Genomic DNA, 25,674 nt, shown 5'->3' with positions numbered 1-25,674 from the left:
TGCTCAAGTCATAGTTTCTTCAAATTCACTAACCGGCTCTATTTTCTCTAGTGAAAATGCTGGCCTCCTTCTAACGAGGTTGAGGCAAGGGAGGCAAGAGCCCAGCCTCAGGATAAGTGAGGAAGAGTCCAAGGTCCAGACGTTCCAGAAAGCCTAGTCTACAGCGGACTCTGCTTTATCACCCAGGGCACCCCAGTTCAACCTGCACACTAGAAGCCAGGTGGGCCCCTGAGGGAGACAGCGTAGAGCAAGAAGACAGCAGTCTCAGAGCAGGGAGCAGGACCGGCTGGACACTGATCCAGAGGCGTGAAGCCCAGGCATACCCAGGGCAGGCATTCATCGGTTTTACCTAGGTATCTCCTGGTCCCTCACGGGGAACTGTGTCATGTCACAGAGGAGGAAAGCCGAAGTGTAAGGGGTAGTGCTTTTTATTAGGGATGGAGAAACAAAAGTAGACCTAGCACCTGGGAACCTTAGTTTTTGCTGTTTGGGCCCCTGCTGAGCAGAGAGGAGAGCCAAGATAGTCAGTTGAGAGGCCAGATGCACAGACTGGAGAAAGACGGGAGGGGCGGTGGCCTGCTGTGTTCAGCGGAAGCGCTCTAGAATACACACACAGCTCTGGAGTGGGCAAGGCTTGCTCAGCTGGAAGGGCCTGTCCTGACAGCTCTGTGCGGAGGGTGGAGCATTGCCAATGGAGGAAGGACTTGGCCGGCCTGGGCAACCCGAGGCTCCAGGTCTCCTTGAGCTTGACCTGGCTCTGTGACCTTGGCACCTTTCTCTTCTGAACCTCTCTCTTCATCTGCTGAGTAGTCGAAATCTGCCCTTGCCACTTGCTGGGTTTGTGAGCCTCCCGTTTGGCAATGCACCACACCTGTTTTTCAGGCACACCTGCTTGTGCAATGCTGCTGTCTAGCAGCGAAAGCGGAAACACCTACAGGGCGAGCCCTTGGCCGGCTCTGGGTACCACCCACTTGCAAGAGGTGCCGCGGACCGCCGTGCGGGGCTCCCTCCGGGGCCGCCCCATCCACTGTCCTTGGGAGCTAGGGGAGGCCAGGGCAGTCAGGGGCAGCCATGACGGAGCCCGAGGTCGGAGCCGATGACCTAGACACCCTTCTCGACGAACTGGACTATCTGCCCGGCCACTTCCACCTGGAGATGCAGCTCAACTTCGAGCCGCGCTCACCCGCTCAACTGCGCGCCCGGGACCTGAAGCTCCAGCGAGAGGGTTTGCGGCAGGAGCTGGAGCTGGTGGCCACCCCGCAGCTGCCTGCCGTGCGTCACCTCTTGGGAACCTTTTCCTTCTACCTGGAGGAGCTGGGTGATGCCCGCGAGCATTTCCTGGAAGTGGCCCGCAAAGACCCTGGCAACCTCAACGCCTGGGCCAATCTGGCACACGTCTACGGGCAGCTGGGCCAGGAGGAAGAGGAGGAGGAGTCCGCCGGGCGACTGGCCAGCCTCATGGGCCTGGAAGGGGACCCCGAGGATGCTGGAGACCCCAGGCTCCGCGCTGCCCGCTGCCTGGCGGAGCAGGGATATGCACATGGCTTCGACGTGGGCTGTGCCAGTCCAGAGGAGCGCGCGCAGGTGCTGGAGGCGGGCATCGCCCTCTACGACAAAGCGCTGGGCTATGGTCAGCAGGTGGGTGATGGAAGGACTGGGGTCATTCTTTTTCTTTGCTGGGGTGTCCGTCACCACTCCCGCCCCAGGTCACCTGTTAGCTTTGCGTTCCTGGGTACTGCCCACCTAGCTTTCTGTTTCAGCACCAAGACAAATCCTCCAATCAGGCTAACGCATCCCTTCTCCCTCCTCTGCCAACAAGTAAGAGGTACAATCAGACACCAAAACTTGGTAGATTATTCTTCCTCCTTTCTCCCCTCGTCCGCCTATCCTTCTAAACCCCAATTTTGCCACTGCCTCAGCTTATAAGAGCTTTCTCTGGCAGCCCAGCCTCCGAAACGTCCTGCCTGGCTTTGTGGTCACTCTTCAGCTCTGCTCTCCTGTGCCAGCGTTTCACTCAGCCGATATACAGTTGCTGCATCTCACTGGCTACATCCTCAACTCGGCCTCCCCTCCTCCTGCTGGCAGAATGACTTAGGCTTGAGTGACATCCGAGGCCCTCCGTCCTCTATCCAGGCTTTCACTACACCCCACATCCACTCCGTCTACAGTGGGTGGGCTCCACATAGCTCTCTTCCTTCCTGTGTCTTACCTGGGGTACCTCCTGGTCCTGTGGCCTGCATAGCCCCCTGTAGCTCTCAGATTTGCTTTGAAATTTCCCTTTCAGGGATGCCTCCATGGTTCCAGGCTGGTCACAGCACCCTCACAGCTTCCCCAGCCCTGTTCCAATTGTCCCTCAAGCCTGTCCCTCCAGCTCTGTCTCAACAGTTTTGAGAGGGGGCACCATGGTCATCTGAGTGTCACTGGTTCACAGTGATACTCAAAGGTCCTGGCACTAAATAGATCCTAGCATACTTGTCGTTTATCTTGCAGTCCAAGAGTCCTATGTGCAGCAGCCTATACAATAAGCAGCCCTGGAATCTAGGTGTGGCTATGATGTCCTCCAAAGGTTTGCCTGACTGGGGACCATCTACAGCCACACCAGTTCATAATCGACAGGGTATGGTTCCTAGCTGGCTGTTGATACTTTGGCTGTTTTCTCATTCTCAGAAACATGTCACTGGGTCTGGCCTACACTGCAGGAGAAAGGGTTATACATGTTAGAAATACCGGCAGGTGGGCTCACTGGGGGCTGCCTGTCACTGAGACTAATGGAAGAGTGATGTGGGAATGTTATTCTCTTGAGCGCTATGCCCTGGCACAACACTGTTCACAAAGCCTCTGCACACATCTTGAGCATCTTTTCCACCAAAAGATGCAAGTTCTTAAAGAGAAATGTTGGAGTGACTTTAGCGAGTTCCCGTTGGAGGGTATGGACTTGACCTCAGAACAACAGTGCAGGGTACAAGTCAAGAGGGCACTTAGACTGGGGGTGCAGGTTTAAGGCTCTCTGAGCTCTCCAGCTCCACTCAACCGATACTGGGCTTTCCACGTGCCCTTTCCCTCTCCGTGAAATGAGATAATGACGTGGTGTGTGTCATGGGTTTTCTTATTAGTATAATGGTGGTACCATTTGGTTGATGACATAATTTAGGGCTAATGTTTGTAAAGTTCCTAGAAAGAGCCTGCACAGAGGCAGCCATAGGTGAACATCTATTTTCTCACCTACGAAGCCTCCTCCTCTACCACAAGCTAGGTGTAGCTGGGAGTGTGGCTGGGAGCTGGGACCTCCAGCCTGAACTTGAAGTTAAATGCCAGGCCATCGGGCATGGGTAGAACAGCCAGCACTGTGTGTGTGTGTTGAGTGTGGTTGTGGTCACAGGTTGCAGCAACAGTGTGGTGCTTAAAAAGCCCTGGGTAGGGAGCTTGAGGCTCAGAGACTCAGTGTCAGGGCCACCCATGGGGAAGATCTCTCTCCACGGTGGTGTTTCTCATCCGTGGAACAACCCAGGAAGGGAGATTTATAACCACCAAGGTCTTTTTCGGGAGGTGTTTGGTGGGGGAGGGGGGCGGGGAAGGAAGGCTTCCTATTAGAGGTGGTCAGGGAGGCAAAGGTTTGGGAGAGGCAGGCAAACAGAGACCAGCTCTTCTCTGTATAGTTACCACAAGCCACGGTGGGCACTGCCCAGCTGGTGATCAGCCAGAGGATGGAACGCTAAGAGGCTGTTGCTTGGGAGCAGTTGTGGCCAGGAGAGAGGTAGGGTTTGCTCCCTGCCCCATCCACCAAAGAGTAGTGAGCCCACACTCATGAAGTACCTGGTACTACATAGGTGCTCAATAAACACGGCAACCATGATGATTTCAGCAGAGTCAGGCAGGAACTTGGCCATGAGAACTCAGCTGTTACTGTTTTTGCCGTGTGGCTTTAACAAGCTGCTTGTCTCTGGCTGCCATGCAGACTTCACAGGTGCCAGTGCTGAGCTCTGGACCTCTGCCTGGGATGTTCTGCGGCATACAGAAGAACACACTTTTTACACAGACCTAGATAGGCCTGACAGTGGAAGTGGACTTCTGTGGCACATGGGGACCCAAGGTTGGCATCAGCAGTGACCTGGAAAATCCAGGTCCTGTGGAATAGAGGAGCAGTGAGCAAGTCCCAAAGAAACGACACTGCCCAGCAGAAGTGACCGGTGGAAGCTTGTAGAAGAGGTTGCAATCTGAGGACAGGAGTAGGCTGAGGGCACTGCCAGCATGGAGTCTGCAAAGGCGGGACAGCAGGAGCCTAAGGAGCAGGACTTCAGAGACAGTCTGCCTGGGGCAAGAGAAGAGGGCCAGAAAAAGGCAGCCTGAAACTTTGTAGCAATCTGACTCAGTCTCTGAAACTGGCTCCCACTATCCACTTTAGCCACGTTTTTCCTGACGCTGTCAGCACCCTTTCATGAGAATCTAACATGATTCTCCAGATATCCCATGCAGCTGTATCCCTAGACCGCCCTCAGCCTAGAAAGCAAATACCCCATCAGAGCCTAGCCCGCATGTCATCCGCTCCTGGGAACCTCACACAGCTGCCCACTCTGGGCACCTCCCAACTGCATCTTAGAGCAGAACCCAGTGGTTCTCTTGCGGGACTTGGAGCTGAGGCTTGCGAGCCTAGCAGTTTGCCCGAGGGCACTGAGCTAGCGAGTGGGAGTTGAATAGTTCCATTCTAACTTGTCTGAAGGCCTTTGCTTTTCTCTGGGATCAGAAAAGGAGGGCAGAGTGAGACACACACACACCCATGGGCACTCTCACAAATCTGGGATGGAGAGTACTGAGAGCTCTCAGGTAAGCCAGTACCCTTTGTTGGGAAGATGGTTGAGGTGGAGGCACTCAGGGAGTAGGGAAAAGGACTCCTGCAAGAACCACCACCACTCGCAGGAGCCGTGGAGGTGAGCCATGGCTACCACAGCTAGTGCAATGCAGTGCATGTTAGTGCAATGCAGGAGGCTCAGCAGGCAGGCAGGGTGAGCCTGGAGCTCCTTGAGGCCAGAGGACAAACGAAAAGGCTCCAGTTTGGAGCCTGGAAAGCAGTGGCTGCTCATTTTACTTCAAAGGGGAACGGCAGGAGGCTGGTGTTCAACTTGTAACTTGTGTGAGGGGCCAGGTCTTTGGGATGTCTGTGCTCTGCTCTTCATTCCCTGCTGGGAGGTTTGGGGCTGTGGTACTCGGGGTAGAACCTGGGCCTTGCTACACTAGACAAAGCATTCTACTGCTGAGCTATCTTTCTAAGGCCGGCTCCTTTTTCTTGACAAAATTATAAAGAGATGGGTGGCTTTTATCACTCCTCCCTTCCTCTGAAGATCACCTTCACACACACACACACACACAGGGGCAGGGGGAGGGAGAAGGAGAGGGAGAAGGAGGAGACAGAGGGAGACAGGGAGACAGAGAGAGAAAAAAAGAGACAAAGATTGATTTTCGGTGGTTCACAAATCTCAAGGCTCCATGGACATTAAGAGCACAGAATGTGCCAGGCTGTGGTGGCACACACCTTTAATCCTAGCACTCAGGAGGCGGAGGCAGGCAGATCTCTGAGTTCAAGGTTAGCCTGGTCTATGCAGCGAGTTCCAGGACAGTCAGGGCTATGTAAAGAGAACTCCTGAAGATGGCGGCAGTTTTGCTTGGTGGGTGGTCCTGTGTAACACAAGCCTGCTAACATAAGTGCAAATTCATGTGTGAACACACATGAACACTCATTTGCACACATGCATGCCCACACAAGTGAGCGCTCACACACGTTGATGCTCATACACTCACACACATAAGCTCCTCCCCACCTGTCACAGCAGGCCTCGGTAATGGTAAGACCCACTGCCAAACTGGAGCCTGTGGACTGTGTGAGCTCAGAAGTTCACTTTCATAAATGTTTGTGTTTAACTCGGGCCTCACAGACCCACTGCCCATCAGACACTGTGTTTCCCTCACATGCAGGGCACAGCAGGCTCTAGAGGGAAAGCGAGAGCCCAGTGCACTTATGCCATTTGGATTGCACTATGGGTGATGCCTCAGGCCTGTCTCACAAACAGAGTGGGCATTCCATCTTTCATGCCCAGCAGGGTTGGAGGGGATCGTCAGTCAGCAGCCCCGGGATCCCTGTGTGCACATGGCTGCCTTTGGGCACACACACACACACCTCTATAGGATCCCTGGTGCACACAGGTTCAGTTGGGCACACACCTCCACAGGGTTCCTGATGTATGTGAGTACAGTTGGGCACATATGTCCACAGAACCCCTGTGTGCACATGGCGACAGTTGGGAACACGAACCTCCACAGTTCTGAGTGCTCTGATCCAGTTCAGAAACAGGAGGAAGCCAGGCCAGAGGAAGCGTGCCCGTGATTTCCCGCATCATCATCCCTTGATCTCATAGAAATGTTGGCAGTGCCATGTTATTAGCACCAGTCCACACATGAGGGAACAGAGACTCAGAGAGGTGCAGGCTTGCCCAAGGGCACACAGCCATGAGTGACAGGAAGGAACCACAGTCAGGGGCATGGGCTCAGGGTAGAGCATCCCTGCCTCAGTGATAGCAGAAGTCACTCAGCTTTGCTGCTCATTGCTTCTGGGGCTGCTGCCGCCTTGTCGTCCCACCCATCTGGTAACCTTGAGGGCTTCGTCTCCATAGACACAAGACCAGAGACATCAGTTGCTCTTAGCATCACCTGACTCAATTATGTCTGACAGAAGAGAGAATATACACAGGATGCTGCACGGTGGATATTTGTGCACTGGGGAGCTGAGGAGAGTCAGGCATACTGCTCTTCTTTGAGAGGGCACTGGACTCTCTCAGGCCCACAGCCACTACAGACCCTGGAGTCTGCCTCAGATCCACAACAATAGAGATATGGTTCTTCACAGCTCAGTCAGTGTGGGGACCACAAGAAGCAAAGACGACCCGCAGGGCCAGAAGACAAGACAAAGGGACAGCAGGGAGCTTGAAGTCCTCCAGGTGGAATTCTCTAGGGAACCCAGGATGATGACAGACACTCACTCCCAAGGTGTCACACCCAATTCCTAAACTTCCCCCACCAGTCCGTTTGCTACCCTGCCACAAGCTTTGTAGATGCTCACAGATAAAGAGGCTGGCTCAGTGACCTTCTGGGATCCCTGGTCAGAGCAGAGGACCTCAAGTTTCTGTTATTCCACACACCTGCTGAGGCAGGGAAGCAAGAACACTAGTACCCCCAGCAGGGCTGGAAGGACTTCTTCCTGTCCTGTCCCATGTGCTCTAGCCCACTCTGTCACCACGGAAGACATTCCAGTTGCGCCAGAAGGACACATTCCTAGGCAGGTCTGACACCTTCCCACTGTTCCTGGCAGTTGAAAGACCAGTTTTTGGAGGGAGGCAAATGAGAACCTGAATCCTGCCAGGCCCTTCTGCTTGGGCTGAGGCGTTGAACTGTGGCTCTTAGGCTGTTTTCTAATCCCTATGAGGAAGACACTAACTATACCTTCCAAGGCTGCTGTGAGAAGCAGGTACCACTGTACCCAGTGACCCGGAAGGCGCCTTCCTCCTTTCCATCAGTCCCCTCCCAGGAAATCATTAGTCAGCTCTCTGGGGCCTCTCTGGAATGTACAAAGCAGTTGCCAGGACAAAGTTCACCTTGCCGGGGCAAATACTGTCTGAGAACCTGGCTGACCGTCCAGTCTAATCAGAAGCCTAAAGTTCTATCAACTGTGGGTTTAGTGAGATTTGTCTCTGGACCCTGAGGCACCACCCATGAATGTGCCTGAGTTAACACAAACCTGCCCTGTGACAGTGCATCCTATCCCAGGACTGCCAGGTCACCTGCCTATGTCCCTTACCCACCAGCCACAGAAGCAGGATCTTCAGGCTTCCTGGAGGAGAACGGTCTGATCATTTGGCCCATTAAAAAAGCGTCAGCCCACTTTCCCTCCACCCCCGGTCAGTCCAGCCAATGGCTTTCAAACTTAGCACAGTAAGCAAAACCAACCCCTGAGCCCCACCTCTAGAGCCACAGAGGAGTGAGTCAAGAGTTTGCATTTCTAAGTCAGGCCTGGTGGCTCACACAGTAATCCTAGTACACCCAGACTGAAGCAGGAGGATTGCCACAAGTTTGAAGCCAGCCTAGACTACAGTATGAAAATCCTGTCTCAAAACAAAACAAACAAAACAAAACAAATGTCTTAGTCAGGATTTCTATTGCTGCCGTGAAACACCTTGCCCAAGAAGCAAGCTGGGGAGGAATGGCTTTATTCCGCTTATACTTCTATAGCACTGTTCATCACCAAAGGAAGTCGGGACAGGAACTCAAATAGGGCACGGAACCGGAGGCAGGGGTTGATGAAGAGACCATAGATCGGGGATGCTACTTATTGGTTTGACTATCCATATAACAATAGCTAAGCCTGGGTATGGTGATGCACCCCTGTAGTCCTAGCAGGAGGTGGAGGCAGGATGATTGCAAGCTTCGGGCTAGCTCAGGATGTGCAGGAAGACCTTTTCTCATTAAGCAGGATGGAGGATGGGGCTGGGGGTAAAGAATACCAGGAGGGCCAGGGGTGGTGGCACACACCTTTAATCCCAACACTTGGGAGGTAGAGGCAGGCCGATTTCTGAGTTTGAGGCCAGCCTGGTCTACAAAGTGAGTTCCAGGACAGCCAAGGCTACACAGCATCTCAGGAGGAAGTCTCAGTCCAGGCTTTGGGGACACTATCCTGCCTCAGTTTCCCCACTTTCCCTTCCACACAGGACATTCTGAAGCCCTAATTAAGCTCAATGTGCTTTGCAAACCGTAGCCACTGTTTAAACCCTAGCGGTTCGATATTGTGGGGGAAACATGAACTTGAAGTCAGAGGCAGCCTGAAAGAGGGGGTGAAGCCAGTAGCCTCCATAGCTTTCTGCCAGCTTCCCCCATCTCAGGAGGAACAAAATGATGAGAACTCAGAGGATCATGAGGCTGGTGCTCAGGGAAGCCTTGGGTCATCTGTCACTCTCACCTCTACCTCGTTAGTCCCAGGGTCACTGTACACTCACGCTGGGTCTCATGCCATCCCTTCCTGAGAATCGAGGCCAGTCTGTAGCCCAGGCTCTGGTGCTGGCTGGCCACTGTCAGAGCTTCAGGGCACTGATGATGATTAAGCACGGGGTGTCCCACACAGAGCCCATGCTGGGCAGTCCCAGAAACTCCTTCCAGAGTGCTCTCAGCCTTTGCCCCCTCCCAGGCTGCCTCTGGGAGCTGGGAACCCTGGAGCTATGCGCCTTGCCTGCCTGCTGAGTTTCTGCAGCAGGAGAGGCAAGCAGCCCCTCCTTTCGGCAGGAGCACACGGGCAGTCACAGGCCTGTTTAATTTAATGCACTGTGGCTTGCCAGGTTGCCCCTGGTAACAGCCTCAGCTGCTATTTCCAAAACAGCCAGGATTTTTAAAGGGACAAGGCTATTTTCAGGCTGGCACTGTACTATGGAGGAACAGCATCAAGGAGCCTCTTCTCCAGGATGCTGAAAACCCAGCGGCACTCTGAGGCCTCCACTCCATGGCCACTAACCCTGTCTGTAACTCAGAAGCCAGCCTGAAGCCCACTCACAAAGCCCACTCACAAGTATGATCTGCTACATTTGAGATTTGTCACATGTGTCATATTCAAATAGCTACATTTTGGGAAAAAAAAAAATCAGTTTAGCCTCCAAATTTGGAGGGTAGGAGAGAGAAGACCTAGGAGTTGCTCCTGCAATTCAGGGATAGTTCCACCAGGTGGCGATGTTGCTTCCATCATGAAGACAGTAACTGGGTTATAAACTCCAGGATGTTGGCGGTGAGCAGAGTGGTGGGGGAAGGACTCACTGGTAAACCTTGATATTATCTCACATGGAGTTATCCCACCTCTCTGGTCTTGGTGTCCCTGGATATAGAATAAGGAGACCAATAACAGTGTTGAGGAAAAGACTGGAGGCTAGGACCATGGAGGAAGAAGTTGAACTCTCAGCTCTGTCATCCACAGATTATGTGGTTTGAGGGAATAATTTAACATCTTTGGATCTGAATGCCAATGAAAGGAATATCTACATAGCAAATGGGCTACCATGGGCTACACAACAAGTCCAGGACTAGGCTACATACTGAGACACTGTCTGAAAATAAAACAAAGCAGACAACACATCCAATATTGGGGTCCTGTGGAAGTAAGAAAGATGCCTTGTAGCCCTAGAGAAGGGGGAATGGGGAGAGGTAGGGTATCTTCAGGCTCCTGAAATCCTATGGCTCTTTGGGATATTGAAACAGATTACACTAGACAAACACCCCCAGGCTAGCCCACACCAGGACATGAGTGTTTGCCCTAGGAATGACCCACCCACACAGGCCCCAGAGGCATGTCGCACTATCCCCCTTGCAGTTAAGAATACAGCCCCTAAGTACTCATGCCTACGGTCACCCAGTTGGACCACTCAGGTGTGTGAGCTGCCAGCCTCTGATCTGCTCATTCGAAGCCAGAATCCATCCCATCAGCTCCCGTGTTGGCCCCATCTTTTGTCATGGGGTCACAGAAAGAAGTGTGGTGCTTCCTGCCTCCGTGTGGGAGGTTGGCACTATCCAGCTCTAACCCCTGCTATGGCTCCCAACTGTTTCCCACAAATGGGCTCCAAATTCTAAGCCTGGTATATTGGGGCTTCCTGATATTCTTCCATGCTGATTCCCTAACTCCCTGAGCTAGGGGTTCCAGCCCTGGTCACATGTAGATACCATACACCACTCTCCTACATGTCTGAATTTCTGCCCACAATGCCAGTCCTCCTGGAATAGTTTTTCTCACTATATCCCCCTGGGTGGCTCCCTTTCTTCTTGAGGACACTGTTCTAATGCCTCTTCTCCAGAAAGGCTTAGAGAAACTTCTGGGTTAGCGAGAACATCTCTTACAGTCTCCTGTGGCTCCTGCATCCTTTCCATTCTAATTGTGGATTTACACCTGGCTTTCCTGACAAGCCAAAGCCCTTCAAGATGGGACCCACCTTCCCTCTCCAGTCTTCACTCCCCAGCCTTGGACCATGCAAATAATCAGAGGCAACACAAGCTAAGAAACACAGCAGATCTCTCTAGGGCTCAGGTTTCCTGGACCTATCCCAATAAGTTGCCATACCACTCTGGAGCTCAGATGTAAGATGTCTCCTTCACACACACGCACACGGGCAGGGGGGGAGGGAGAGAGCTTTACTCAGGATCCCGTTCACTGGCTCTGGCTCCCTCTACATTATTCATATACACAGTGTTCTTTGCCCTCCCGGTTACTCATTCTGCATCCCATACATCCGTTCAAGCCAGCCTCCTTCCCACCACACACCCTGGTCTCTGTCCCACTCTCAGAAGTGTCACAACCTACTCAAGACCCAGCTTGAAAATATAACCTCTATCCAGGCAGTAATGCCACACACCTTTAATCTCAGCATTTGGGAGGCAGAGGCAGATGGATCTCTGAGTTCAAGGCCACCCTGGTCTACTGAAAGAATTTCAGGATAGCCAGGACTACACAGAGAAACCCTGTCTCTAAACAAACAAACTAACAAACAAACAAAAAAAACCCAAACCCCACAAAACAAAACAAAACAAAACAAAACAGGAAGAAAGAAACCCCAGCTGGGAGTGACATCATCTTACATAGATGGTCTGCATCACTCTCAGGGTCAGATTCTGCTCCTCCTCCAGGGTTTGACAGTCAAGCATGGTGACTGGAGCATGTGTCATGGAGCTATACAACATCAGCTCTGCCATCTCCATCTGTGCTATCCTGGGCAAGTCACGTTACCTCTCTGCACCTCACTGTATTTACCTGGAAAGTGGGGCTAACACCTGGGTTTTTGCTGTGAGATCCAGGTAACTGCATGAGAACCTTGGCACACACCCCACACCTCTCCATACCAGGCCTGTCTCCCCAGCCAGCGTGTGAACCTGGCATTGTCAGAGTTCAGCTGCCATTTGAGGCAACATCCCTACTCAGAAATGCTGGCTGGCTTGAATGCTGCTGGAGTAAGGGAGTGTGGGGGTGGGTAGTGAGGATGAGCGCGCTCCTGAGCTGGGAAGGCAGAAGAGGGGATGGGGAGATAAATGTGGAGGGAGGGTCAAGAGCCAGAGGCAGAGTTGCCGACATGCACTGGGGATTTTATTGGTTTTCATTAAAATTCCTTTCCAAGGCAGGAGGAGCTAGTCCCTTAAATAGCAGCATAAATATTTTATCTAGTGCCCAAGTCAGTCTAAATGCACTGTGAGGTTGGCAAGAATAATAATGAGAAAATATTCAGGGAGGCCGGGGGAGGCTGAGCTGAACAGACTCACTTAACATCCCCAGGAAGGCTTTCTCAGGAAGATGGAAGTGAGATGGAGCCCAGGGAAGGAAGAGTAGCTGGAAGAAAAAAAGAAGATCCCAGCTGCTCAGAGCCCCGGGCTGGGGGAGCCAGGACAGTAGCATTAGCTGGGGAAAGGAAAGGGTGTCCCACACCCGCTCTGTAGTGACCACTTCACAGGGGGCTCATGTGATGTCTCCAATGCCCTTTGATCAGAGAAGTAAAGCGGTTTGCCTAAGGCTGCCCAGCAGGGCACTGTCATCAGAGCTGTTGAGGGTCAAAGGCCTCCCCACTGTACCTGTTGCCTCTTCAAGCTCACAAGCATGGGGACTTGTAAACAACCACCTGAGTATCTCAATAACCGCCATACAGCATGCCCATCCTTTGCTCTCTAGATCCCAATAGAAGAGAAAAGGAGCTGGTACTTCACCATGGCAACACTCTTCATCAGGTCAGGCCTGTGTCTGGAGATGGGTTGGGGGATGTTGGAAGAGGGTGTGGCCTGGAAGCCAGGCGAAGATGGAGCAGGGGTGGGCGGGCCTTCCCATGGCAAGGAGCCTGTGGGCACCATGGCAACATTCTGGGGGTGGCTGGGAGGGGCAGATGGGGTCCGCAACCCTTTTCTGCCCATAGGCTGGATGGCATCTTTCTGGAGATGGGCAGTGAGGAGCAGAAGAGGCTGCCAGCCTTCAACCGTACTCTGGCCTTACTCGGAGAAGTCCTCAAGTCCTCAGACTCCCGACACCAAGGTGGGAACTCCAGGCAGGGTTGAAGAGTAGTAGCCTCAGTCCTGCTGTCCTGTACCCGGCAATAGTTCTGTCTGCCTCTAGCCCTGTCTCTCATTGTGTCTCACCCCAGCTCATCTCACAATCGTATTGTTTATCCAAGGAAGTCCAGGCTCCTTGCCCCAACAAATAGACCAACTGTAGGGTATAGCAGTCCCAGGTGTGACACCAGACTGATCCTAGCGCTGAGTGACATGTGAAGCAGCTTATCACCCACACGGGGACAGGCAAGGAAAGAACAGATTGAAATGCACTTCAAGGAAGTGGCAGGGAAGCTTCCAGAGAGATAGCCACTGAGGGAGAGTTTCTTTTATAGCAGTTGAGGGGCTATTACTCGGCCTGTTTCATGAGCCATTTGTGTGGATACTGTGTGTGGGTAGTGCGGCTGCGCCTCATGTCATCTGGTTTAGTAGTAACCTTTACGGTAAGTCGTTTTTGAGAGTGGCCATGAAGTGAGGAGCCCTGGCATCTCTGGGGATTAGCCATCACAGGTCACTTGAGGCCAGGCTGCAAAGATTCCAGCTAGACTGTAAAGGAATAGGGGTTTTGCTATTATTTGGGGCCTTTGCCTCTATAGTCAGGAAACTGAGGCAGAATGGCCCAGAGTGCCAAGCTAGCCTGTGCTGCATGGTAAGACTGCCACAAAACAAACAACTCACCAAGGAGGCAATAACATGGACACATACCTTGGGTTGTGTAGCCTGTGTCCCTACTACCTTCCCCCACCCTATCTGTGGTTAGGGAAGAAGGCTCTGATGGAGACAGGTGCGTCATTTGTTGTAAGGCCAGACAGCAATCACAGGAACACACACACACAGACACACACAAGCGCAGACATACACAGACACACTAACACAGACACATACACAAACACAGACACACACACACATAGACACACATACACAAACACAGACACACACACACAGACACATAGACACACATACACAAACACAGACACACACAGATACATAGACACACACAGATATACACACACACACACAAACACAGATGCACCCAGACATACACATACAGACACACACAGACATACCCACATAAACAAACACAGACACACACACAGACACATAGACACACACAGATATACACATACACACAAACACAGATGCACCCCGACATACACATACAGACACACACAGACATACACATATAAACAAACACAGACACACACACAGATACACACACACATACACACTAGAGAACCAGAGACCGGGAGAGCTATAACCCTGAATGACATCTCCTGTGTGACATGCTGGGACACAAATAGTGTGCACTAGAATGAATCATGTCACACCCTCAGCATCCTATATCCTCTCTCCACGTTTTTTCTCCTCTGTCCCTGGCCTTCATGGGGGCTAATGCCTACAGAGGAAGAGTTGGCCCCCATATGCTGGGGCTCTCCCTGCCCCCAACGGCTCCCTAGAAACCCTCTCTTGCTCTCACCCAGCTCTGGCCTGGTGCTATGTCGGCATGCTGCTGGAGAGAAAAGACACCTTCTCTACCACCCCTATGGGTGTCCATGAATACGGGTATTCGGGCACAGAACCCCTGGACTGCTTTGGCAAGGTATGTATGTGGCCTGGGTATACCTAGTTTGAAAACTGGGTCTCCCACATCTCCCCCAGAGCCCTCTGCTTCTCTGGGCCGACTCCACTGAATGACCCACCCAGGAAGGACTCTACTCCAGTCCCCCATCTTCATCTCTCCCCCATGCCTGCTCTGTTCTGCCCAAGACCAATACTCTTCCCCACCGAAACTGGCCCACGCCCATCCCTCCAGCCTTGAAACAGGCTCTGGAACAGTTCCTCTGGAGGCCTGTATCCACACCTTTCCCTTGGCCATGTTTTCTCTCTCTCACCCCCAGCGGCTTAGAGGAGATGCTAGGTTTCCTGGGGGTCTCCTTACTGGCTCTGCTCTCAGGTCATACAACTCTGAGACAAGTTACTTAGAACAGGTATCGATCAATACCAACATTGCCAGGGAGAGCTTGGCTCAGCTAGAAATCCCATAAGTATGAGGAGAGAGAAAGAGATTGACCCTGATCCTACCCTTACCAGCCCCATGACAGTGGAGGAAGGGCTTGAGAATGTGCCAGCGAGCTAGACTCCAAGGGATTGGGGGCTGGTAGCCTTGCCTGAAGGGATCCTATATAGTTGCTGGATGACTGAGCCGGGTGGATGCTGGCCGTGGGTAGATGAGAACTGTGGCTGTGGTGGCACAGCTTCGTGCCTTACTCCCCCCTCCATCCCTTCTTAGGCCATTGAGATCGCCAAGAACCAACCTCCCATTCTGAATCGCCTGGCCAAAATCTTCCACTTCCTGGGAAAGCAGGACATGGCTGTAGGAACCTGCAACATGGTCCTGGCGGTGCTCACAGACCCAGAGCTCAACTGGCAGGCATACTGCACCAGGGCCAAGGTGAGTGAGTCAGCCTGCAGCCCCACCTGCCACCAGGAAGAAGGGGCCAAAGGTCGGGGGCAAAGATCCCGGTGCCCGTGTCCTGGAATCTTCCTGGTGGAGGGCTTGGGAACCATCTTGGCACTTGACAATGCTTTGAGCTAAGAGACTTAAACCATATGGTTTCCTGTGTGTAAACACGGAAGCCAGCACACCTGAAGAGTTCACTCGTGACTGAACGATTGCTATCGTTAGGTCTATTTTAGCAGCTTCACTGTCTCTTGAGAGAATAGGCTACACCGTGTCCCCAATCCTGCCAGTCACACCCTGAGGTGAGAGCTGCCTCCCTCAGGTCTCCTTCCTGGGTCTAGCTCTGCCTCTGGAACCCCTGCAACCCCACAGAACCCAGCTGTTCGAGGCCACATCTGTAGCTCTGAAATCATTTTTCTCCAAACCAATAAGGACCCCACGCCCACCCCTCATCTTCTTTTCCACTACCTTTCACCTGACCAGGTGGCCAATGTGCTGCTGGTCTGGTCTCCATGGCTATGGAAAAAAGCGGAAAACTTCTTCCCTGCAGTTAATAAAGTTGTTACTGACAATAAGGATGCTCACTGTAAAATCAGACGGTAGCACTCCAGAAAGCGTCCGTGCTGTGCTCTGGTTTAATCCTCCCAGGAATTCCCCCAGGAGGTAAGACATATGCCAGTCTGTGGATGGGTATGGCTCAGGGAGGTAGCCAGCTTCCTTGGGGTCCTGCATTCACTTTGGGACAATAACAGCCATATCTCCTTCCTCTGTGCCTTGTGGCTTCCAAGGTCACACTCGTTACTCAGACGACCAGAGCAAGCAGGAAAACAACAGAAGGGATGGACAGGTCAAGGTGGAAGCTTAAGCCCATTGTGTGGCCCAGAAGCCCAGATCTGGCTGAGATAGCTCTGCCCAACACTCGCTTTCTTCCAGCTCACTGGCCTGGGTCTCTGCCTAGGGCACTCTCCTCATAGATATCCAATTGGCTTTATTGTTCCCTTCCTGCGGGCCGGACAAAACCTCAGCGTCCTTCTAGTGACATCTTATTGAAACTATCAAAGTGCTTGCCAAGTTTTTCTGTTCCCTCCTGTTTTATTTTTCCTTCTAACATATAATACACTGTTCACTATTTAGTGTGTTTATTTTTTTTAAAGATTTATTTATTTATTATATATAAGTACACTGCAGCTGTCTTCAGACACTCCAGAAGAGGGCGCCAGATCTCGTTACGGATGGTTGTGAGCCACCATGTGGTTGCTGGGATTTGAACTCTTGTCCTTCGGAAGAGCAGTCGGGTGCTCTTACCCACTGAGCCATCTCACCAGCCCCTAGTGTGTTTATTATTCTCCCTACTATCAAGCCCAAAGGAGGCTTTGTCCTTTTATTCTCAGTGTCTCCTCAGTGCCTGACACATAGTAGGTTTTGTGAATTGCTAACTTTTCAGCTTAGAACATGGCGTTTACACATGGTGGCTCACAACCATCCGTAATGAGATCTGATGCCCACTTCTGGTGCGTTTGAAGACAGCTACAGTGTACTTACATACAATATAATAAATAAATAAATAAATAAATAAATAAATCTTAAAAAAAGATGATATGAAAAATTCTACCAGCTGATTGTTAGGGCACTGGATGGATGGATGGATGAAATGTTCTTCATTTATCTATCTCCTCAATATATAAGCAGAGAGGCGGGTCTAGAATGGGGAGTAGTTACCCTAGCTCACACAGCACTAAGACTCCTGGGTCCCAGCCAGAAATGGCAGGCTTTCTGCAGCCACACAGGATGTCCCTGGTGGTTGCTTGCTTTCTGCAGCCACACAGGATGTCCTTAGAAGCAATCTGGCTTTTTCATTGGATGGAAAAAAAAAAAAAAAAAAGGTAGATGTTTTGTGCGGAGTGCTTCCTCTAAGTTACCCTCTGCTGCAGGTCCGAATCAGAGCCTACGTCCATGACTTGGAACGAGCCAAGGTGGGGCTCGGGGGCATGCCTGACAGGAACCACCTGGCCTGTGCCAAAGCTGACCTGGAGGAAGTGGTCAAGGTGTGCCCAAGCCTCAGGACCTACCTAGATATCAGTCAGGTAAGAAAGACAAGGGCTGCCTGGGCACTGAGGACAGAATGGAGGAAATGGTGTCCACCCTGCCTGCCTCCTCCAGTGCCCTGTGGAATGGATGTAATGATGTGTGTACCGTGTTCAGAAGCCCCCTTCCCCAACCCTCTCCACCCCTCTTAGCAGTCAGCCCATGACGTGGTCAGGGAAGGGCTATCAAAGGTGACCACATCTAATTGTACATTGAAGGGCTTGTTCAAGGTTAGGTGTGGCGGGACTGGGACTAGAACCCGGGTACATCCTCTCATTTTCATGCTCCCTCCCCGGTCCCCAGGTTTATTACTACATGGGCGTGGATGCCATGCGGGAGCTGCTGGCAGTGGATGAAGCTGCGCTCAACCAGGCTCTGGTCTTCCTGGCAAAGGCCGGTGAGTTGGAGCTAGGTGACACGCTGCCCGAACTGCAACTGCTGCGCGGCAAATGCCTACGTGTCCAGGGTGAGGACGCCAACGCTGCGGCCTGCTTCAAGCGTGCGGTGGAGCTGGACGACGAGGGATCCAGCCATACCGAGGGCTTCGGCTGCCTGCTCGAGGCATTGCTGGCCCAGTGGAGCCAGGCGCAGCTAAGCGATGGCGAGGTGGGGTACGAGGTGGACGTCTGGCTGCGCCATGCCCAGGGCAAGTATCCGGCAGCCCGCCTGCGCCAGGAGCTGCAGCGTGTGTGGCGTGGCCACACGGAAGAGGTCCTGGGTCTGGCCCGGGCCTTAGTAGCCCAAGGACGGCCAGCACTGGTGCGGCTGCTCTTTGAGACTATGGAGCACGAGGGTGAGGATGCTGGAGGGCCAGGCAAAAGTCGAGTATCCTCCTGAGTCAGGGGCTGATACCCTACGGAGGCACCATCCCAAAGAGGTCCAAGCCGGATGACTGGATCTAGTCACAGCACCCAAGACTCGCCACCAGGAAGGGTGAGCAGGGCCAGAATGTTCTCTGCCCTGGGGCTATAGTTTAATAGAAGGCTTTCATAGCAAGCCTGAGGGCCTGGATTTCCCACATGGGAGTTGGGGTGGGGGAAATCAAAGCAGGCGCCCGCCCTCTCCCGCCACCCCCAAATTGTGAATGGGTATTTTGAAACGTTTTATCAATTTAAAATACCCATAGGTCAGAAAGTGTGCACTTGCAGGAAATTCTGCAGAGCAAAGGAGTCTGGGAGCAGGCGTGAGAGGCCGCTGGGAAACTGCCTGCTTGAGGGAAAGAGTTTTATAAACACACAGAAAATAGGATGGCTCAAGGCTCCTCACAGAAAAGATAGCTGCCTCAGAAGTAACTTTCTATCCCCGATGCCTGAGTGACTACCACTGGCTTCCCAAGGGCCACACGGAGAGTTTAGCTAAGTGGATCTCAAGTCCTGCAGCCAGAAAAGCGAGGCTAATCCAGGCCAAGGTGGCACTGTGCCTGGGTGCAGGCAAGGGCCTGACTGTAAACCTTGGTGGTCAGAGCAGGTTCCTACCTCTCCATCCGCTTCCAGCAGGCCCCTGCTTTGGTCAGCCTTCTTGGAAGACTTCCCAAAGTCCTTGAAATAAAACTCATTAGAAACACCTTTACTTGATTTCTTTGCTCTTGGGGAGACTCACAGATGTACCCTTTCTGAGCCTCCACCTGCCTCTATCTCAAACCTTCTAGGAACGGGAGGAAATCTAGGAATTTTACAATCACTTAAAATTACCATTGCAAATGTAGAAATTTGCCTCCCACCCCCACCCCCACAAGCCTCTAAATCAATGGTTCTCAGCCTTCCTAATGCTGTGACCCTTTAACACAGTTCCTCATGTTGTGGTGACCCCCTCCCCCAACCATAAAATTATTTCATTGCTACTTCATAACGGTAATGTTGCTGTTATGAATCCTAATGCAAATATCTGATATGCGCTCCCTGTGGGGGTCATGACCCCCAAAGTGAGAACTACTTCTCTAAATCATAGAACGGCTGGGGCCACACAAGTGCTGACCTAGCCCAAAATTCTACAGTAAGTTCTTGTGAGACTCCAGGAGTTACGGGTCGCACATAATCAGGATACTGCTTTCCACCTCATGTCTCCTGACGGCTCACATTTTGGATGGATGTTCTCTGCTTCACTCATCTCCTCACTGCTGTAGAAGCCAGGACTCGGCTGATCAATAGACAGCCCAAATGACCAGAAACTGTTCTCTTCCACCGGCCCGCTCTTCCCTTCTCTACCCAAGACCATGACTGCAGGCTCCCCTAGAATGGGCGCCCCTGTTCTGAGCCTCTCCTTCACTAAGTAGACAAATGGATTTGACAGGACATTTGCTTTCTGCCTTTCCTGCCCACCCAGCCACCTGCTCCTGTCACGTTTAGATTTTTTTTTGTTTGTTTTTTCGTTTTTATGCTACCTCATTGTCTTAGTTTGGGTTTTACTGCAGTGAACAGACACCATGACCAAGGCAACTCTTATAAGGACATTCATTTGGGGCTGGCCTACAGGTTCAGAGGTCCAGTTCATCATCATCAAGGTGGGAACATGGCAGCATCCAGGCAGATGCGGGACTGGAGGAGCTAAGAGTTCCACCTCTTGTTCGGAAGGCAGCTAGGAGAAGACTGACTCCTGCGTGGTTAGAAGGAGGGTCTCAGTGCTCACAGTGACACACTTCCTCCAACAAGGCCACACCTCCTAGTAGTGCCACTCCCTGGGCCAAGCATATTCAAACCACCATACTCACTGTGTTACAGCTTTTTCCGAGGACTTTTCCAGCAACTTCATCCACACATTATATAAGTGGTCGGCAGACGCCCATTCTAATTTCCCTCAGGGTCCTCTGCACATTAACCCAAAGCCAATGAAGTAAAGGATCTGTTTCCTGGGCTGCCCACTATGTGCTATGCATAGATCAGGTGGCATTGCATTCTTACTTTGTGGATGACTCAGACAAGGTCCCAGGCAGATGAAGAGTCAGGACTGAGCCAAACCAGCCCCATTCCCAGACCAGTCACCTCCACCTGCCCCTATCCTTAGGCTTACAGATATGTTGTCTTTGGTTAGAGTTAGGCTTCCCTGGTGCCTTTTGAGCCTGTCTACCCCATCTGTGCTCCCAAACTATCTAACCTCTTGCCTTTCCACATCTTACGCCATCTCTGGCTTTCCGAAATCATTCCTGTCCTGAGTACTTAGCTCAGAGGCACGCCCACCCCAGGAAGTCCTTTGCCTTCTTCCATCTCTCATGAACCCCACCTGCCCCACACAAGATAGTCCTGGATGTTGTGGCCAAGACTGTGGCCCAGGGACCCTTGAGGTCTAAAGTTCAGCAGGAACCATGGTCTTTGTACCTCCTGCCCGTCATCATGTCAAACCCCCAGTTCCATGAGTGGAAAACTGAGGCCCAAAGATTTGTCCAAGGTCAAGCTCAAAACTGCCTCCCTGGGGCTGGTGAGATGGCTCAGTGGGTAAGAGCACCCGACTGCTCTTCCGAAGGTCCAGAGTTCAAATCCCAGCAACCACATGGTGGCTTGCAACCATCTGTAATGAGATCTGACTCCCTCTTCTGGTGTGCCTGGAGACAGCTACAGTGTACTTACATATAATAAATAAATCTTAAGAAAAAAAAAACCTGTCTCCCTGTTCATGGTCCTTTCAGGGATGTTGCCTTGTCAGGTTTACTCCTGTCAGAGCCAGGAGAGCCCCCTGTTCTTCTATTTCTTCTCTCATCAAATACTTAGCAAGCACAGGCCAAATGCCAGTCAAATTACCAAACTCCAAAACAATTTTGGGACCTGAACCAACCCTGTCTTTGCCTTGCCTTCAGAGAGGTAGCAGTCTAGACTATATAAAGCAATTAGGAAAAGACCACCTTCAGGATTTAAGATCTACAAAGCTACTGGAGACCTCAGGAAGTTATTGAAAGACTTCCCAAGCCATCCTCTGCTAGCCTGAGCGGCCCCTCGGCAGTGCAGTAAAGAAGATGGTGTCCCAGGACCTGGCTTTTGGCTGCTACTCTTCAACAAGCCCTGAGGAATTCTCTGCCCACGGGTGGCTGGGAGGACAACTGTCATACAGATGAACTCACAGGGACCTACAGGCCTTCCACTGCCCGCCCTCTCCTGGGTCTCACAGCCGCTAAGCATCTGGGAACATCTATTTAAGAGGCATGAACGCACGACATTAAAAGTTATAAAAATGGGCAGGATTCTGTTTCAAAGGCCTAAGAATTGCAAAGAAACTTAGTTCTCATCCACCCTAGCCTCCCATCTAAAGCAGGACTCCCAAGCATTGCGTGTTCTTCGAAGGAATGTCTATAAAGAGTTGCATACAGCAGATAGACAGAGTACCACATCACAGACGAGTTAACTGATAGACAAGTATAGCAGATCATACTTAGGCTGAAGCAAGACTGATTGAGATCAAGACCAGCCTGGGCCACATAGTGAGCTCCAGGTCTACAGAGTGACAGCCTACCTGGAAAGCTAAAGAAATGGAAGAAGACATAAACTTTAAGAAAAGAAAGGAAAAAATAAAGCAAGAAATCCACAAGAAAAAAAATCAGTTCATTTTTCAACAGGTATATTATTTTATTGAATTGAACTCTTTTTTGAAGCTTTCCCCCTCCCCCCAGTTTGAGTTTGTTTTCTGGGGTCACAGGAGCATAAGAAGCCAAGTAGCCTGGAGCAGACTCTTCCCTCTCTGGTCCTCTTCTCTTCCTATTTCGGTGCATGTCCCAGTGCTGTGCAGCGGCATTGGCAGCCAGGTTGCACTCTGACCTGGATTCCAGCCTCCAGCCCTAGCCTGGGTGCTCACAGTGAAGGTGGGAGCAGCTAAAAACTGTGCAGAGCAGGGTTTCTCTCTCTCCCTAATCAGCCCCCAAGGGAGCCCCCTGCGTGGATGGTGGTGGCAGGATGCTAAATGAAGTGAACCATCTCCTTCTTGGGCTGTTAATTTTTTTTCTCCTCTTGTTTAGAGAAGGGGAGGGTAATGACATTTAGCACTTTACAGCTCACAAGTAAAATGAGCAGAGGGAAACAGATCCCCAGAACTGTGGACCAACGAGCTTCCTACAAGAGCCTCCTTCCCTTCCCCCAGTTCTTGGGGGCCAAAGTCACTGGCAGGCTTGCAGATGAGAACAGAAACAGTTACCTCTTTCAGCTTTTGCTACACCCAACTGCTCACATCAGGTTTCACACCTGTTCTAAATCTACCCTCAGCCCCTGACAGCTACCCCGACACCCACCCCCAGCTATCACCTCCCTGCCTCTACTCTCAGCCTCACCCAGCTAGAGCCAGCCTCCTCCCAGGTCTGTTAGGTGGAGAGCATGGGAGGAGGTGGAGGCTGTGTTTGGAGAGTGCTGCTTGCAACATTCCTTGCAGAAAGCCTGGTAGTTTGGGGAACCTTCATGGTCTACACAGAGTGCAAAGATTAAGCTGGATACAACTGGACCCTGACCCAAGAACAGGCTCATTTTAATTTAACACTGGGTCCCCAGTCTGTGGTGCTATTTTGAAGGAACCTTTAGGTGAGATGCAAGACCAGGATGGTGGAAATAGGTCATGAGGGGTGAATCTGTGAGAGTTATACCCGGCTCCCATTTAGCCTGTGCTCTCTGCTGCCTGTCTGCCAAGGGACGCCTGAGCCGCTGACATTGCATGCTCACACAGACTGAGCTACCCAGCTCTGCCTTCACCTACCCTGAAGGACCAAAATAATAAGTGGTATGGGTCGGGCAATAGAAGGAGACGTCTGCAGGGCACCCAGGGGATAGATTGAGCTGGCTTGCAGGATGTACTAATGTCTTGTTTAAACTGTGTCTGTCAGGCATTTGGTCACAGTGATAAGAAAAATAACGAATACACTTCCCCAGAATCAAATTACAGTACTTTGATATTGGACTTCCCAGCCCCTGGAATGTAAGGCACACATCTCTGCTTTTTAGAAATTGCCCAGTCTCTTGGGGAGGGCAGAGATGACTCCGCAGTTAAGACTAGTTGATCTTTCAGAGGACTGAGTCTGGTTCCCAACACCCACCTGGGGTGGCTCAGAGTAACTGTAATTTCAGCTCCAGGCGATCTGATAACCTTCTCTAGACTCCCGAGAGACTCACACATGCATGCCCCAAATATACACGTGTATACACATATGTATATAAAAATTCCCAGAGGCAGAGAAGTGGCCTAGCAGTTAAAAGCATGTATTACTCTTGCAGAGGCTTGAGTTTGGTTCCCAGTGCCCACATGGGGCAACTCCGACCCGACTGTAACTCCAGCTGCACAGGGGATCTGATCCCTCTGCCTCTGCACTCACCGTCACATAATGACATACAGACACATGTGCACACAGTCAAAAATAAACCTCCAAAAAATAAATCTTCAAAAGTACAGTTAGAAACTACCCAGTCTCAAGTCTTTTGTGATATTAGCACATATAGACTTTGACAGCCGGAGAGCCCCGATATTTGATAAAACACCATTCTGGATGTTTCTGTGAGACTATTTTTAGAGGAGAATAGAATTTATACCTGTTGGCTCTGAATAAAATGAACAGCCTTCCCAATGTGTGTAGCCTTGTTCAGTTGAAGTAGAACAAAGACTGACTTCCCTTCAGCAAGGCCTTTGTGCTCCAACTGTGGCACCAGTTGCTCTTGCTGGCCCAGCCCACAGGTCTTGATTATACAGGCTTCTATAATCATCTGAGACAACTGCAGTCATGTCCCACTTGCGCGCGCTCACACACACACCCTGACATGCACACACGCACATAAACACACTCCTGCGCACACATGCAGCCTATAATTTCTGTCTCTTTGGCGAACCCTCCTGCAAATCCTCTCTTCTCTGAAGGACCCCACCATCTCATTCCTTACACAGCACTTTCTCAGCATCTCTCTCTCTCTCTCTCATAACCCATCTTGTTAAATTTCCCAAGTGCCAAGCAAGAAGGAAGGGGTATGGGATTATTTATTGAATACCAGCTGTGTGTGAGGCACTGTAACCCTTGCTTCCTGTCCATTCTTTTATTCACTGTTTAATTCATTCAGCAAAGTTTTATCAAGCATTTATAATGTGCCATGCAATGATCTAGTCCAGTGGATGGGTAAGCTATGGCCTACAGACCGAATTTGGCTTGCCACCAGTTTTTTTTTTTTTTAAATAAAGCTTTATTGAAACACAGCCATGCTTGTTTGTTTACCTTCTCCCTATGGCTACTTTTCTTAGATAGTGATCTAATTGAATAGTTATGGAAGAAACCATCTGGCCTGCAGAGCCTGAAGTACTTAGTGTACTGTTTAGCTATTACAGGAGAACGGTTGATGCCTCCTGGGATAGGCATTGCTGTAGCTCCTGTTCTATGGCGAGGAAGGGAGGGGAAGGATGGGGGGAAATGAACCACCAAACTGCAAAGGCCTCTACTACGTTAAATGGTGACAAGTCCTAGAGAGAAAACAGAAGAGAAAGGGGAGCATTCCGGCTATGCTGTGGGTGGGCGTGGACTGCAGTGGGGAAGAGGATGTCTTGGCTGACAAGGGGACAGTTAGGCAAAGGCGTGAGGAAGTGGAGGAGTGAATTCTGGGAGTGGGAGTGGAGCTGTCAGAGGAAAACAACAGGCAAAGCCATATGGGAGTGTTAACTATAAGTAAGTAAGATTCCATTAAACACTGGGTACGGTGCTGTTCAACTTCCCTCCATTCAGAATCACACCTAATTACCTACAAGTAATTACCTTATTACAGAGATGAGCATACAAATGAACAGTCTGAATATATTTCTGCCACTACTCACACAGCGCTTTCAGTTTAAAGTTTTGTCTGATGCTTGAATGTCACATATGAGGACATGACAAGGTACTGTGCCCTCCTCTTTGAAAGGCAATCTCCTCAGAAGCCCTAGGCCCCTGTGGCCAGAGAGTCTATCGTGACCTTCATCTTGCAAGTTCCACTCATGTTTAGAGTCCCTTTTGGTTCAAGGTCATGGGCTCTGAATTCAGGGATGTCTCTTGTGTCCGAGGAGCTTGCCATCTGAGGGGTAGACAAGCTGTCCCTTCCTCTACTGGTTGATATGTTAAG

The 25,674-nt window shown here is 51.2% G+C and overlaps 1 protein-coding gene across 1 annotated transcript; it reads left to right on the top strand.

Annotated features, from left to right (window-relative positions):
- Positions 1–728: 728 nt before the first annotated feature.
- Positions 729–19,320, top strand: Ttc22 (tetratricopeptide repeat domain 22). The gene is made up of 7 exons (XM_021161040.3): positions 729–1,638; positions 12,725–12,780; positions 12,963–13,078; positions 14,577–14,695; positions 15,386–15,547; positions 17,488–17,640; positions 17,945–19,320. Exons 1-7 carry the CDS (start codon positions 1,072–1,074, stop codon positions 18,476–18,478), a joined length of 1,707 nt encoding a protein of 568 aa, XP_021016699.1. The 5' UTR covers positions 729–1,071; the 3' UTR covers positions 18,479–19,320.
- The last annotated feature ends 6,354 nt before the right edge of the window (positions 19,321–25,674 follow it).

Source organism: Mus caroli, unplaced genomic scaffold (genome assembly GCF_978045245.1).
Source record: "Mus caroli unplaced genomic scaffold, Mus_caroli_1 scaffold_6, whole genome shotgun sequence".
Lineage (NCBI taxonomy): Eukaryota > Metazoa > Chordata > Mammalia > Rodentia > Muridae > Mus > Mus caroli.
This window is presented reverse-complemented; position numbering and strand designations above follow the sequence as displayed.

Excerpts from the sequence above, each read along its gene's own strand:
- Ttc22 (XM_021161040.3), top strand. The coding sequence starts at position 1,072 with ATGACGGAGCCCGAGGTCGGAGCCGATGACCTAGACACCCTTCTCGAC. Across the intron at positions 1,639-12,724 it reads CGCTGGGCTATGGTCAGCAG|ATCCCAATAGAAGAGAAAAG; the intron begins GTGGGTGATGGA and ends TTTGCTCTCTAG. Across the intron at positions 15,548-17,487 it reads CATACTGCACCAGGGCCAAG|GTCCGAATCAGAGCCTACGT; the intron begins GTGAGTGAGTCA and ends CCTCTGCTGCAG.